The sequence below is a fragment of the Saimiri boliviensis genome, chromosome 11, assembly GCF_048565385.1.
Source record: "Saimiri boliviensis isolate mSaiBol1 chromosome 11, mSaiBol1.pri, whole genome shotgun sequence".
Lineage (NCBI taxonomy): Eukaryota > Metazoa > Chordata > Mammalia > Primates > Cebidae > Saimiri > Saimiri boliviensis.
This window is the reverse complement of record NC_133459.1, coordinates 41257368-41272081: the sequence shown is the minus strand read 5'-3', so window position 1 is coordinate 41272081 and position 14714 is coordinate 41257368. Positions and strand designations below refer to the sequence as shown.

General features: G+C 39.0%; 1 protein-coding gene across 13 annotated transcripts in view; it reads right to left on the bottom strand.

Annotated features, from left to right (window-relative positions):
- Nucleotides 1-14714, bottom strand: part of CCDC30 (coiled-coil domain containing 30) — a 167648-nt gene that overhangs the window by 134919 nt on the left and 18015 nt on the right. For 11 of the 13 annotated variants that reach the window (XM_074380644.1, XM_074380648.1, XM_074380645.1 and 8 more), the window contains 2 exons: nucleotides 14284-14437; nucleotides 2681-2752 (listed from right to left, as the gene is read on the bottom strand). In XM_074380644.1, coding sequence (XP_074236745.1) covers nucleotides 2681-2752; nucleotides 14284-14437 — 226 coding nt within the window. Of the gene's footprint in view, nucleotides 1-2680; nucleotides 2753-4425; nucleotides 4438-14283; nucleotides 14452-14714 lie in introns of those variants that run through there. The other 2 variants (XM_074380649.1, XM_074380656.1) reach the window with 2 other exon arrangements.

Sequence of the window (14714 nt, the reverse complement as noted above, 5' to 3'; positions counted from 1 at the left end):
ACTTAGATTATTTCAAGCCCTTTCTTGATATCTATTATAAACATTAAACACTATAAAATTCCCTCCAAGTACTGATTTAGCTATGTCACAGAAACATTGATATTATTGCATTTTCATTTTCTTCAATTCAAAATATTTTCTAGTATTTCTCTTAATTTTTTTCTCTGAAGACATGGTCTTTTTATCAATATCTTTTGAATTTCCAAGTATTTTCAACTAACTTACTTCTGTTACCAATTTTTAGTTTAATTCCATTATGATCAGAGAACATAATTTGTATGGCTTCATTTTTTTTTTTCCACAGAGATTTGCTTTATGGCCCAGGATGGTCTCTCTTTTTTTAATTTTTAATTTTAATTTTTGTGGGTACATAGTAGGAGTATATATTTATGGAGTACATGAGATTTTTTTTCACAAATAAGACTTTTTATTTGCCACTATTAAAAGTTTGAACTTCAAACAGATTCTTGAACCAGTGCTTCATATCCATCAGCTAATTCGAATTTAGCACCTGTCTCATCCCCTAGCTTTTCCAGAACAATTACCTTCACCATGACATTCCATGAGTTTTCCCAATTCAAACTTGGGCATCTTCAACATTTTTACTTTTCTAAGAAAGACATCATGGAGAAGATAAATTGATTGGCAAGGGTTTTCTCTTTTCCAGTGCTGTTTGGAATCAATTTATTGACCACTTCTTTCAAGTTGTTTGCACCTCTCAGGTCATAATTTCCATCATCTTCTTCTGGATTTCACAGACCTATTGGTGCTGAGCATAAGAGGCCTTCCGTATTGGATTATTGTGTTATTTAGTAAAACCAACACAGAGTAGATGAGACAAATAACCATCAGTAGTCTTGACATCAATGTGATGTTCAATCATGGTCTGCCATTTTTTGACCATGGAACACATTTTGTCATGGGTAAACCCATGCCATGGAAGTTAGTCAGTTTTTGTCCCGAACATCTTCAGCCATCAGCATGAATTGTCTAAATGCAACTTCATCATTCTGCAAGTCAGCATGACTCACTTCAAACATGTGACCATCAGATGCAATTTTGGTTCCTTGAGTCCTGGTGACTAGTATCTCTCCATCGTTTCTTACATTGAACAGGGCAAGTGCTTTTACATCACACCATTCCTTCTTAGAAAATGGATCAACCATTTTCTTTTCGGCTTCCTTTTTGCTACCTTTCATAAGATGCTTGTTCTTGCCAACAGCCATGGTGCTGCTCAGAGAGCCAAAAGGCTACATGAGATGTTTTGATACAGGCATGCAACAAGTAATAATCATGCCATAGAAAATGGGTTATCCAGCCCCTCAAGTATTTATCCTTTGTGATACAAACAATCCAATTATACCCTTTAAGTTATTTTTAAATGTACAATTAAATTACTATTGACTATAGTCACTCTGTTCTGCTATCAAATACTAGATCTCATTCACTCTTTCTAACTTTTTTTGTACCCATTAACCATCCCCACTTCCCCTGGAAAATGCCCCTCTACTCTCCTTCCCAGCCTATTGTAACAATCTTTCTGCTCTCTATGAGTTCAACTGTTTTGATTTTTAGATTCCACAAACAAGTGAGAACATGCAATGTTTGTCTTTCTGTGCCTGGCTTATTTCTCTTAGCATAATGACCTCCAGTTCCACCAGGATGGTCTCTTTTGGTAAATGTTTCATGGATATATGAAAAGAATCTGTATTCTGGTGAAATTTTCTATAAATATCAATTAGGTCATGTTGATTGCTGGTATTTTTAGGTCTTTTATGTCCTTACTGATTGTTTTTCTGTTTATTTGTTCTATTAATTCCTAAGAAAGCAGTGTTCATTTTTATAATTGTATTCATACATTCTTAAAAGGAGAGTATGCGTAGTTTTAGAATTATTTAAAAACTGGTAAACATATTTAAATTTTTTCATTGTTACCATTACCCAAATTTCATTACATTATTGATAACTGGTAGCATTTTTATATAGGCAAGCTAAGGTCAGATTAATTCACCACTGATTCCAAGCCTACTGGTTTCCCAGTGAACAAATACGTATAAAGTATTGTTAAATGCATTATAAAGTATATTGGTATCAGTGGTACCAGTAAAGTATGTATGATTTGTGTTGATCACAGGTTTGGGAGTCAGACATATAAAGATTCAAATATCATCTCTGATACTTAATATAGCTACTGGATAACTCACTTGACTTTGGGGATACTACTACTCACTACCTGGAGCTGCTATGAAGATTAGGTGAGATAATGTGTGTTCAGGGTGGTATGCCCATCGACTGTTGTGAGGATTAGAGATAATGCATGTGAAGTGCCTGGCAGAGTACCTGTCAGTTAGTAAGTAATAAATTGTAGCAGTAGTGGTAGTAGTAGCAATAATAATAACAGTAGTAGGACATATTGTTTTAATTGCTAAATATTATTTTAAAACATATTAACATATATTATTTCTTAATGTATTATTATTAAATAATAATTTTTTAAAAATTTTATTCTTTTGAGATGGGGTCTTGCACTATGGCCCAGGCTGGAGTACAGTGTCACAGACATATCTCACTGCAACCTCCAACTCCTAGGCCCAAGCCTCCCAAGTCTTTGGGATTACAGGCATGTGCCACCATTCTTGGCTACTAAATAATAATTATCATATCTTCTAGAATGACTTACCATTTTCTTTATGCTTTACCAAATTCTCCTTCAATTTTTCAATTTCTAGTTGAGCCTTCTTAAGTGCAGAATCTAAAAAAAGTAAGAAAATATTTGTATAAGGAGCAAATGATTAGTATAATAATCAAATTTCAAATGACTCTCCCTCTGGAACACTTTCTTTCATCTGGCTACTGTCCTTGGAGTTTCTGCTCCTCAGGGATTTCCCCAGACTTTTCTCTCAGAGTTCCTACCGCACCCTATATTTACTCCATCCCTGATTATCAGACCTCATAATTGTCTTTCCCTAATAGTTTTCTCCACCAGATTTCATGATGAAGAGGAATTTAAACCACTGTAAACAGCAGGAACAGCTCAGAGATTTTAGGCATGGTACTACCAGTTTAGTAAAAAGAAATTACACCCAGAAATAATTAAAAATAATTCCTGCAATCAATCCTATTTAGAATTTTGCCAATAAATACTAGAAATATAAAAATAACAAAATTTCAGGAAATGGTTTTTGGTACCATGCAAGAATTGTATAAGGATGGCAAAATGATATTTAGGAAGACATGGGGCATTAGAGTCTATTGGATTTGGGTTCTCTACTCCATGTTTTATCCCTTTGTCTCCTGTGGTCTCCTCATCACCAGTGATATTGCTGGTGTGTCTCCTATATTACCAAAATGAAGAACCTCCCAGAAGAGACTAACATGAATTTAAAACAGGTCATTTCTAACCACAGAGTGAGTACATCAGCACAATTGTGCAAGTTTTATTATTACATCCATAACACTCCGTTATTTAGAGTAAATCCCAGGATAACCTACCAGATTCTCCTAAAACTGTATTCCTAACTATAGCAATACTCTTACTACTACTGTTACCACAGCAGCAGCTACCAGTGTCAGATATATGTATCATCATAACAAATCTGCAAAGTAGATATTCATGTTTCCGTTTTATAGATTAGATAAACAAGATTCAGAAAAGCAACTCATTCAATATTATACAACTAGTAAACAGTATGGCTGGGATGTGAATCTAGTTCTGTTTACACTGAGCCAGAGATGTAAAAATAGCTTCTGTTTTACTAAAACAACAGTTTTCCAATGAATTCCTCTATGGAAGACGGAGGTAAAGTAAAGTGAGGGAAGGCGGAAAGGATATTCTAGAAAGAGGGAATATAACAACTAATACAGGAGGTAGGATAGAACAAAGGAGATGACGTAGAACACTGAGTAGTTCTGGAACTACATATAGTCCAATAATCCCTGGTCTGTAGTGCAGAGAATTAGGGAAGTGTGGGACATGAGCTGGATACATAGGCAGAAGCCAAACTAGAAAGACCTTACTTGCTATACAAGAGAGCTCAGAATTTATTATGTAAACCAGGGGCTTCCAAACTGTATTCTATGAACCACAAAGTTCTGAGGAAGTACTTCAGATGTTCTGAAAACATCTGACTTAATTTCTATTTGAAAAAAATAACTGTTTTTGGAATAGCATACATAGTGAAATATATTGTACAAAATTTAAATAATATCAGACTACCAAATTTATTAACTTGTATTGTCAGCTTGGTTTCTGCCATGTTTGTGAAGATACTTGAAAACTGTAGCTTTCTGGGGTTGGGCACAGTGGCTTAGGCACTTTTGGAGGCTGAGGCATGAAGACCGCTTGAGGCCAGGAGTTTGAGACCAGCCTGGGCAAGTGAAACTCCATTGTCTACAAAAGATTTAAAATGAGATAGGTGTACATGCCTGCAGTCCTCGGTACTCATGAGACTGAGGCAGGAGGATCACTTGAGTGATTCAGTTAGTGAGTGATGATCATGGCATTGTGCTCCATTCTGGGAAAGAGTGAAACCCTGTCTCTAAAAAAAGAAAGAAAGAAAAAAGAAAATTGCAGCTTTTCAATAGTCTTCTTAAACCAGTAATATTTCTAAAACTGTTTTTGTTGTAACTTTTCTTGAGAGCTCTCCACTGGATTAACAGTTTTACTTTCTTTCTTTTTTTTTTATTGCATTTTAGGTTTTGGGGTACATGTGAAGAACATGCAAGATTGTTGCATAGGTACACACATGGCAGTGTGGTTTTCTGCCTTCCGTCCCCTCGCCTGTATCTGTCATTTCTCCCCATGCTATCTCTTCCCACCTCCCCACCCCCGTCCCTCCCCCACTTCCCCCCATCGGACCCCAGTGTGTAGTGCTCCCCTCCCTGTGTCCATGTGTTCTCATTGTTCAACACCCGCCTATGAGTGAGAACATGCGGTGTTTGATTTTCTGCTCTTGTGTCAGTTTGCTGAGAATGATGGTTTCCAGGTTCATCCATGTCCCTACAAAGGATGTGAACTCACCATTTTTGATGGCTGCGTAATATTCCATGGTGTATATGTACCACATTTTCCCTATCCAGTCTATCATCGTTGGGCATTTGGGTTGGTTCCAGGTCTTTGCTATGGTAAACAGTGCTGCAATGAACATTCGTGTGCATGTGTCCTTATAGTAGAATGATTTATAATCCTTTGGATATATACCCAGTAATGGGATTGCTGGGTCAAATGGGATTTCTATTTTTAGGTCATTGAGGAATTGCCACACTGTCTTCCACAATGGTTGAATTAATTTACATTCCCACCAACAGTGTAAAAGTGTTCCTATTTCTCCACATCCTCTCCAGCAGCTGTTGTTTCCAGATTTTTTAATGATCGCCATTCTAACTGGTGTGAGATGGTATCTCAATGTGGTTTTGATTTGCATTTCTCTAATGACCAGTGATGATGAGCGTTTTTTCATATGTTTGTTGGCCTCCTGTATGTCTTCTTTTGTAAAGTATCTGTTCATATCCTTTGCCCATTTTTGAATGGGCTTGTTTGTTTTTTTCTTGTAAATCTATTTTAGTTCTTTGTAAATTCTGGATATCAGCCCCTTGTCAGATGGGTAGACTGCAAAAATTTTTTCCCATTCTGTTGGTTGCTGATTCACTCTACTGACTGTTTCTTTTGCCGTGCAGAAGCTGTGGAGTTTGATTAGGTCCCATTTGTCTATTTTGGCTTTTGTTGCCATTGCTTTTGGTGTTTTGGTCATGAAGTCCTTGCCTATGCCTATGTCCTGAATGGTTTTTCCTAGATTTTCTTCTAGGGTTTCTATGGTGTTAGGTCTGATGTTTAAGTCTTTAATCCATCTGGAGTTAATTTTGGTGTAAGGTGTCAGGAAGGGGTCCTGTTTCTGCTTTCTGCACATGGCTAGCCAGTTTTCCCAATACCATTTATTAAACAGGGAATCCTTTCCCCATTGCTTGTTTTTGTCAGGTTTGTCGAAGATCAGATGGTTGTGGGTATGTCGTATTTCCTCTGAGGCCTCTGTTCTGTTCCATTGGTCTATAGCTAACAGTTTTACTTTCTAAGTCTATTTGTAAGTATCTTTCTAAGTCTAGTTATCATAGATTCTTAAAAAAAAAAGCTTTTTTACTTATGGAAAATTTCAAATATATACAAAAGTAGCTAGAAGAGAGTTATGGCAATACCTATATCCATCACCCAGATTTTAACAATTACCAACTCATGGGCGATCTTGTTTCTCTTATACCCTTACATATAATATTAATTTTCTAATATTGTATAACAAATTACTACAAATGTAGTGGCTTACAATAGCATCTATCTGCTAGTTCACAGTTCTCTAGGTCAGGAATTCAGGCATGGTGTGCTTGGGTTCTGTGATCAAAGTCTTACAAGGCTGAAATCAAGGTGTGGGCCAGGCTGTGTTTCTCTTTGAAGGCTCTGGACAATTATCTATTTCCAATCTGATTCAGGTTGTTAGCTGAATTCAGTCCTTGAGAGTGTAAGGCTGAGGTCCCCATCTCCCTGCTGTCAGTTGGAGGTCTCTCTTGGCTCTCGGAGGCTGCCCACATTCTTTGTTACATGGCCTCCTCCGTCTTGAAAGTAATGTTTTTTTTTCAAAGTTATTAATGAAGAATTCTCCCTCATGTTAAATCCCTCTTGCACTTCAAATCTTTTTGCCAGGAAATGCCCTGGCAATTTTTTTTTGGCTTTTAGTAGAAGTTTATTGTGGTGAGTGCCTTCTGTACAGTCGACTGCAAACAGAACGCAGAGGATGAATGAGCAGAAGCGCCTGAGGCAGAGGTGCATGGGAAGCCTGGGGCCCAGGCTCATGCAAAATGACGCTCACCGCAGCTCAGGCCGTGGGGCTATCAGGAAACGTTTTTTAAAAAATGGAGATGAGGGGCCGGGCGCGGTGGCTCAAGCCTGTAATCCCAGCACTTTGGGAGGCCGAGGTGGGTGGATCACGAGGTCAATAGAGACCAACCTGGTCAACATGGTGAAACCCCGTCTCTACTAAAAATACAAAAAATTAGCTGGGCATGGTGGCGCGTGCCTGTAATCCCAGCTACTCGGGAGGCTGAGGCAGAATTGCCTGAACCCAGGAGGCGGAGGTTGCGGTGAGCCGAGATCGTGCCATTGCACTCCAGCCTGGGTAACAAGAGCGAAACTCTTGTCTCCAAAAAAAAAAAAAAAAAAAAAAAAAATGGAGATGAATGTTACAGAATTGGACAACCTGAAGTGCTTCTCAAAACCAAAGGAAGGAAGTTCTTCGCCATTACTCAGATGCCTGTGCTCGGGGGAGGCCTGACTCTAGCAGCAGCTGTGGGCGGGCCGAAGGCTGGCGCAGCTTCCGGGCCCCAGGGCCAGCTCTCCTCGGCCACCGCCTGTGCAGCGTTCACTCCGAGGGGTCAGCAAGGGCGATTGATGGCTGCCACTTCCAGGACCCACCAGACGGGCCTCAGGAAACTTTACTGCAGCCAAGGCTCAGGCGGTCGAGAGGGTCCCAGTTCTGCCACATTCTGCCTCCCAAGTGGGCACGTGAAGGAAGAGTCTGAAGGGAGACTCCGGAGCACAGGCCCTGGTTCCCTGAAAGGACTCTGGACCTGCAGGAGCAGCGGGTTGCAGTGCCACCTTCTGGGTGCCATGGGCCAGGCCTGGGGTCCACACCCCTGAGTTCGGTGTATGAGGTCTTGCCCACCCTTGCGAGCGCCCGACCCTGTCCTCTCGAGCTGCCCTTGCCCAGCACTGCACTCTGGAGGTGGGTGGTACAGGCGGTGGAGGGACAGAGGCCAGATGGAACCTGCTGGTGGCAGGGCGTTTTCCCACAGGGATACGTAGAGGAAGCCACCTTGTCAGGGACAGGCCCTGGGATCGGGAGTGACATTACCCTTTCCCAAGCCGAGGGGGCTGCTGGAATGATTTGAGCAGGTCTGGGAGTGGGGAAAAAACACTAATTTCCAAACCCGTTTGTTCTCAGTTAAAAAGCAGTTTTATAAACCTGCAATCTGCTCCAGATTCACGCAGTAATATTTCAGCCGGAGAAGGTGGTCGTGGGAAGTCAGCCCAGCAGACGCTCTCTGACCTGGAGGCCTGCCTGCCTTTGCGCATTGTTTCCCACGTTCAGCGTGGACTTCAGGAAAAGCGGCTCAGGCTCCTGTGGTGAGGGCAACCAAGAGCTATAGGCGGCGTGCTGCGGTCAGCACGTGTGCTCAGAGGACCCTGAGGAGTCAGGGCCAGCGCCCTTCTCTTCGGGAACCAATCCTTGGGAAAACAGCCATGGCCATGCTGAGTCTGGTTCCCAGTAGGGCTGCCTCAGTCCTACCCCCAGCACCCTCAAAAGCTGGGGTGTCTGCATGTCCCTTCATATAATTGATATGGTACCACTTCTTATAATAATAATATAAAAGAAAAACATCTGATGTCTGGTTTTTTTTCCCTGCTTCCAAATTTGTAGACTCCCAGGAAGAAAAGATTTTTGCAGCCTTTTAAAAATCTGATTCCAGGCAGCTTATCTGTCTGTATCGATCCTGTGGGCCTGCTTTGGTATCTGGAGGACCTCACTGTCCAGCACCATCACTTGATGCAGGACGCCTCAGGACTGATAGAGCACTTTCAGGTTCTTCTCTTCACCCACACACGGGTCATAAAAGCCAGGCAGCCCAGCCTTGGAGGCTTCTGTGAAGATGAGCTTCGAATCCTTCACCAGGCACTGCAGGGGCACAGTCACATCAATCTCTTTCACCTTCTCGCTCTTCCTGCTCACCTGATTAGAGCAGGCTCATGCAAGATAATCTCCCTTTAAAGTAAGTTGGTTTGAGACCATAACTACACTTGCAAAATCTCTTCACAGCAGCATCTAGATTGTATTTGGTTGAATAACTGGGAAAAGATGTGTGCGTGCTAAGAGGTGGGGCTTTTGGAGGCCACCTTAGATTTTCACCTAATATTCATTTCCCCCAGTTCTTATATTTTTAACAGCTTTATTGAGGTACAGTTTACATATCTTAAAAATTACCTATTTCGGCCGGGTGCAGTGGCTCACGCCTGTAATCCCAGCACTTTGGGAGGCTGAGGCAGGTGGATCGTGAGGTCGAGATCGAGACCATCCTGGCCAACATGATGAAATCCCGTCTCTACTGAAAATACAAAAATTAGCTGGGCATGGTGGTGCATGCCTGTAGTCCCAGCTACTCAGGAGGCTGAGGCAGGAGAAATGCTTGAACCCAGGAGGTGGAAGTTGCAGTGAGCTGAGATTGTGCCACTGCACTCCAGCCTGGCACCTTGTGACAAAGCAAGACTCTGTCTCAAAAAAAAAAAAAAATAGCTGGGTGTGGTGGTGCATGTCTGTAGTCCCAGTTACTCGGGAGGCTGAGGCAGAAGTGCTTGAAACCAGAAAATGGAAGTTGCAGTGAGCTGGGATCGTGCCACTGCACTCCAGCCTGGTGAGACAGCAAGACTCTGTCTCAAAAAAAAAATTACCTATTTTAAGTGGACAATTCAATGGTTTATAGTATATCTACAGGTGTGCAACCATCACAATCTAATTTTAGAACATTTCCATCACCCTATTAAAAAAAGTCATACCCACTTAGTCAATCCCAATTCTCATCTGTAGACAACCACTAATTTACTTTCCTTTTTTTGTTGTTGTTGAGACAGTATCACTATATTGCCCAGGCTGGAATCAAACTCATAAGCTAGGTGATTCTTCTGCCTCAGCCTCCCAAGTAGTAAACAGTTGGAACACAGGTATGTGCTACTGTGTCCAGCTGTGCCAATCTACTTCCCATCTCTACAGGATTGTCCTTTATGTATATTTCTTTTTTTTTTTTTTTTTTTGAGACAGAGTTTTCGCTCTTGTTACCCAGGCTGGAGTGCAATGGCGCGATCTCGGCTCACCGCAACCTCCGCCTCCTGGGTTCAGGCAATTCTCCTGCCTCAGCCTCCTGAGTAGCTGAGATTACAGGCACACGCCACCATGCCCAGCTAATTTTGTTTTGTATTTTTAGTAGAGACGGGGTTTCACCATGTTGACCAGGATGGTCTCGATCTCTCGACCTCGTGATCCACCCACCTCGGCCTCCCAAAGTGCTGGGATTACAGGCTTGAGCCACCGCGCCCGGCCTTATGTATATTTCATATAAATGGAATCATCTGACTTCTTGCACTTAGCACGTTCTTGAGATTCATCCATGTAGCAGGTATAACTACTTCCTTTCTTTTTATTGGCAGATAGTATGCTATCATATGAGTGTCAGGGTTTCCCAAGATCACTCCCATGTTTGGTGATATGCTAAGAGGATTCACAGGACTCAACATATGTTCATACTCAAAGCTCAGATTTCCTACAGCAAAAGGATAAAGCAAAATCAGCAAAGGGAAAGGATGCATACAGGCAACAGCCAGAAGAAATCAGGAACAAGCTTCCAATAGTCCTCTCCCAGTGGAGTCACACAGAATGTGTCTCCAGCAGTGAACTGTGACAATACATGTAAAATGTCATCTACCTGGGAAATTCATTAAATACTCAGCGCCTAAGGTTTTTCTGAGAGCTGGTCACACATGCACTTTCTGCTTAGCATATACAGACTCTTAAAGGAAAGCAGGTGTTCTGTATGGACCACATTGTATAAAAAGCTTGGGCACAGTGAGCCACTTTGGTTAGGGAATGGTGGGAACCCTCCTCAAATCCAAGTTCCCAGAGGTCTGCCAGATGCTTGCGACTGTTATAAGCAGTCCTTTCTTAAGGATAGCAGTGTTGGGCATGCTGTTAGCTACTTTCTGCACAGTATGGATATACAGCATTTTGTTTATCTGTTCACCAGTTCACAGACATTTGGGTGTTTCTAACTCTTGGCTTTTTTAAGTAATAGAATTATAAATATTTACATACAAGTCTGTGTTGATACATGTTTTCATTTCTCCTGGGTAGATAGCTAGGAATGGAATTTCTGGGTCATGTTTAATATTTTGAGAAACTGTTACATTGTTTTCCAAAGTATCTTCACTATTTTACCTTCTTACCAGCAATGTATAAGAGCTTCAATGTTTCCACATCCTTGCCAACACTTATCACTGTCTGTTTTTTTTAAGCATAGCCATTCTAGTGGGTATGAAGTAGACTCTCATTGTGGTTTTGCTTTGCACTTCCCTAGTAACTAATGGTATCAAACATCATTTTTTAAATCAACAAATAATAATTGCATATGTTTATGGGGTACAATGTAATGTTCTGATATATGTTTATACTGTGAGATGATTAAATCAAGTTAATCAACACATCATCATCTCACAAAAATTAAAAATACTTATCAATTTTTGTGATGGGAGGTGCTGAGCATCTTTTCATGTGCTTATTAGTCATTCACATATCTTCTTCTGGGAAATGTCTTTTCAAACCCTTGCCCATTTTTTTTCGTTGAGGCAGGGTCTCACTCTGTCACCCAGGCTGGAAAGCAGTAACAATCATTGCCCACTGCAGCCTCAAACTCCTGGGCTCAAGCTATCCTTCCACCTCAGCTTCCCAAGTAGCTAGGACTACAGGTACATGTCATCACACCCAGCTCCTTTGCCCATTTTAAAATTGGGCTGTCTTTTAATTATTAAATTGTAAGAATTTGTTATATATTCTGGATATAAGATCCATATCAAACAGATGATTTGCAAATATTTTCTTCTAGTTTTTGAATTGTCTTTTTACTTTCCGATGGTATCTTTTGAAGTACAAAGGTTTTAAATTTTGATTTAGTCCAATGTATTAGTTTTTCTCATCACTTTTGCTTTTGATATCCTATTTAACATATAACTGCGTAACCCAAGATCACGAAGACGTATTCCTTGTTTTCTTCTAACAGTTTTATAGTTTCAACTTCCATTTAACTCTGTGATCCATTTTGAACTAATTTTTATGTAGGTGTAAGGTAGAGACCTGTATTATTTTGAAGCAAATCCTAGACATCGTTTCATTCACCTATGAATATTTCACTATATATCTCTAAAAAATAAGAACTCTTTTTAATTGAAAAATTAATTTAACAAAAATTTAACAATAATTCAAGTGTTCAAATTGTTTTATAAATGTTTAAAATTTGAATGAGGGTTCAATAAAGGCCACACATCATAATTGGTTAAGTCTCTTAAATCTTTAAAAACTCATCTCTTTTTTCTTAGCATTCATTTGTTGAGGAATAAGTATTTTATATAAATTCTTTCTTATTCTTGAAAAAATCATCAAGGAAAAAATTTTTTATTTTCACCCAAATGTTATGATGTGATAGAGAGCTAAAGAATAAACTAAAGAGAGCTAAAGGGATTTAGTTTAAGATAAATCACTTTATTTAAAAAGAGTTTGTTGAATGAAACAAGTTAATACTTGGGAAATACTGTCATATAACACATGCCTAACTACATATTCTGCCGTAACTGGATGACTCAGGAAGTTACAGATGGCGCATGCATTGAAACTGTACACAACATTCCAAAAGGACTTGCAATTTAGCTTCCCAACAGTCCTAGTAGACTCACTATGGAGATGGCTTTCAGTTGATAAGTTTGGGATCTACTCTACAGAGCAATTGCTGATAGAACAGGTTGCTGTGTGATTGTGTTCTGTTGTGTCCAAATGTAACTACTAAGGGTACTGAATATCCTGCTTTTTCTTTTTCCTCTTGTATTCCAAGCAGCAAATATTGCTTCTCAGCATGGTCATGTGGCCAATTTCCTTTTCTTTTTAAATTGTGTTTACTGAGGAATAAGTTGCATACAGTAAAATTCACCCTTTTAAGTGTATTGTTTGATGACTTCTGAAAAATATGTACAATTGTATACCCCCAACTCAATCAGGATATAGAACATTTCCATCATTCTGAAAAGTTTTTGTATCCACTGTTTAAAATGCATTTATAAAAAAATCTACATCCTGATATTTTTGTTCTTTTTTTTAATTCTTTGATTTTAATCACACAATTTGGCATAATCATTATTGTTTTATAACATTTAACATTTTTAATGTTTATTATTATAATATAACCTATATATTGCATTTGTAAAAGAATCAGTTGCAGATTAAAAATATGGAAAGGAAAGAATTATAACTTTAAATTTTTATACTAAAATAAATTCTAGATAAAGCAAAGATGTAAATACAAACAATAAAAGTACCCCTCAAAAAACCAGGGGTACTTTCAATAATCTTGTACTGAAGAAAAGGCTTTAAACATGAAAATTCAGAAAGCATAAAGGATAATTCACTTAAGCCCAACTTGATAAATATGAACATTTCTCTATGATAAAAAGAAAAACATAACAATGACAACATTTATAACCAACAAAAGGCTCATATCCACAATATATAAAGAACTCCCACAATAAATAAAAGATATAACCCAATAGAAAAATACACAAGAGACTAGCACGGGAACTTCAAAAGTTGTATATCCAAATGAGTAACAACAACAACATATGAAAGGATTTTCAATTTAATTAGCCATCAGGGAATACCAATTAAAGCCACACTTAAATACTGCTATACCCTCAACATAAAAGAGAAAGTTAACAAGACTGATAGTATCAAATATTGAAAGCCAATGTGGAAGAACTAAAATCTCACATACAACTGAGGAAACCTTAAATTAGTATAACTACCTTGGAAGACCAAAGTAGAACCTGCCCATAACCCTTTGATTCACTATTCTACTCTTAACCACAATCAGAACTGTATAATAAGCACACCAAGACATATACCAAAATGTTAATGGCAGCACTATTCATAATAGACAAAAACTGGAAACAACACAATTGTCCATCAGTAGAATGGATACATTGTAGTATGTTTATTAATAAAATACTATCAACAGACAAGAGTGAACAAACAACTGCTACATGCAACAAAATGAATTAATCTTGTAAGACTGAGCAGGAGAAGCAAACCACAGAAGGCATACTGCATGTAGCCAAAAAGCAGAAACAGCGTTCAAAGAAAGGACAGTAGTTACTCTGAAGAAGGACGCAGGATGTAGAGTTAGAGAGAAGGAACACAAGGGGGCTTCTGAGAGGCTGGGAATTTCTTGTGGTGAGTAGGATACACTTAGGAGTTGTGCACTTTTGGTAGGTATGTTTGTGCTTTGACAAAAATTCATAACATGGTAGAAAATGAAGCTGTTCATCACTTTTATGTGTTTATCTTAATTTTTTTCTCAGTGTTTTTTTTCCAGCCTGAGATGAGATCAGTACAGTTAAAACATGATCAGAAATGGTCGTCTGAAACCACAGCTTACCTAATTTACACTGTTCTTTCTCCTTCACTTGTAGTTGGTCAGTGAGCCTTTGAATCTCTTCATGGGCCACTCCTAACTTCTTTGCTACTTGTTCCATTCCTCTTTCTAGGCAGTTTTGTGATGTTTTATCTTTTTCCAGGTCTTCATTATGAGACTGAAATGAAACTACTGTTAATAATAAAACAAAGAGCAAATGTATTCTCATGACATTTTGCTATTTTCTATTAATGTTTGAAAGCCAATAAAGAAAATTAACAAACAATATTTCATTTATGTGTATTTCTTTGTGTGTGTATGTGCGTGTGCATGTGTATTTCCTTTCTTAGGTTGAACCAAATAAAACTGGTGATATTTGATTGTTTTTATTTATAAATATGCGGTTTCATATGGTTCAACCTAACGTCCAAAAGATATGAGCATACTGGTATATT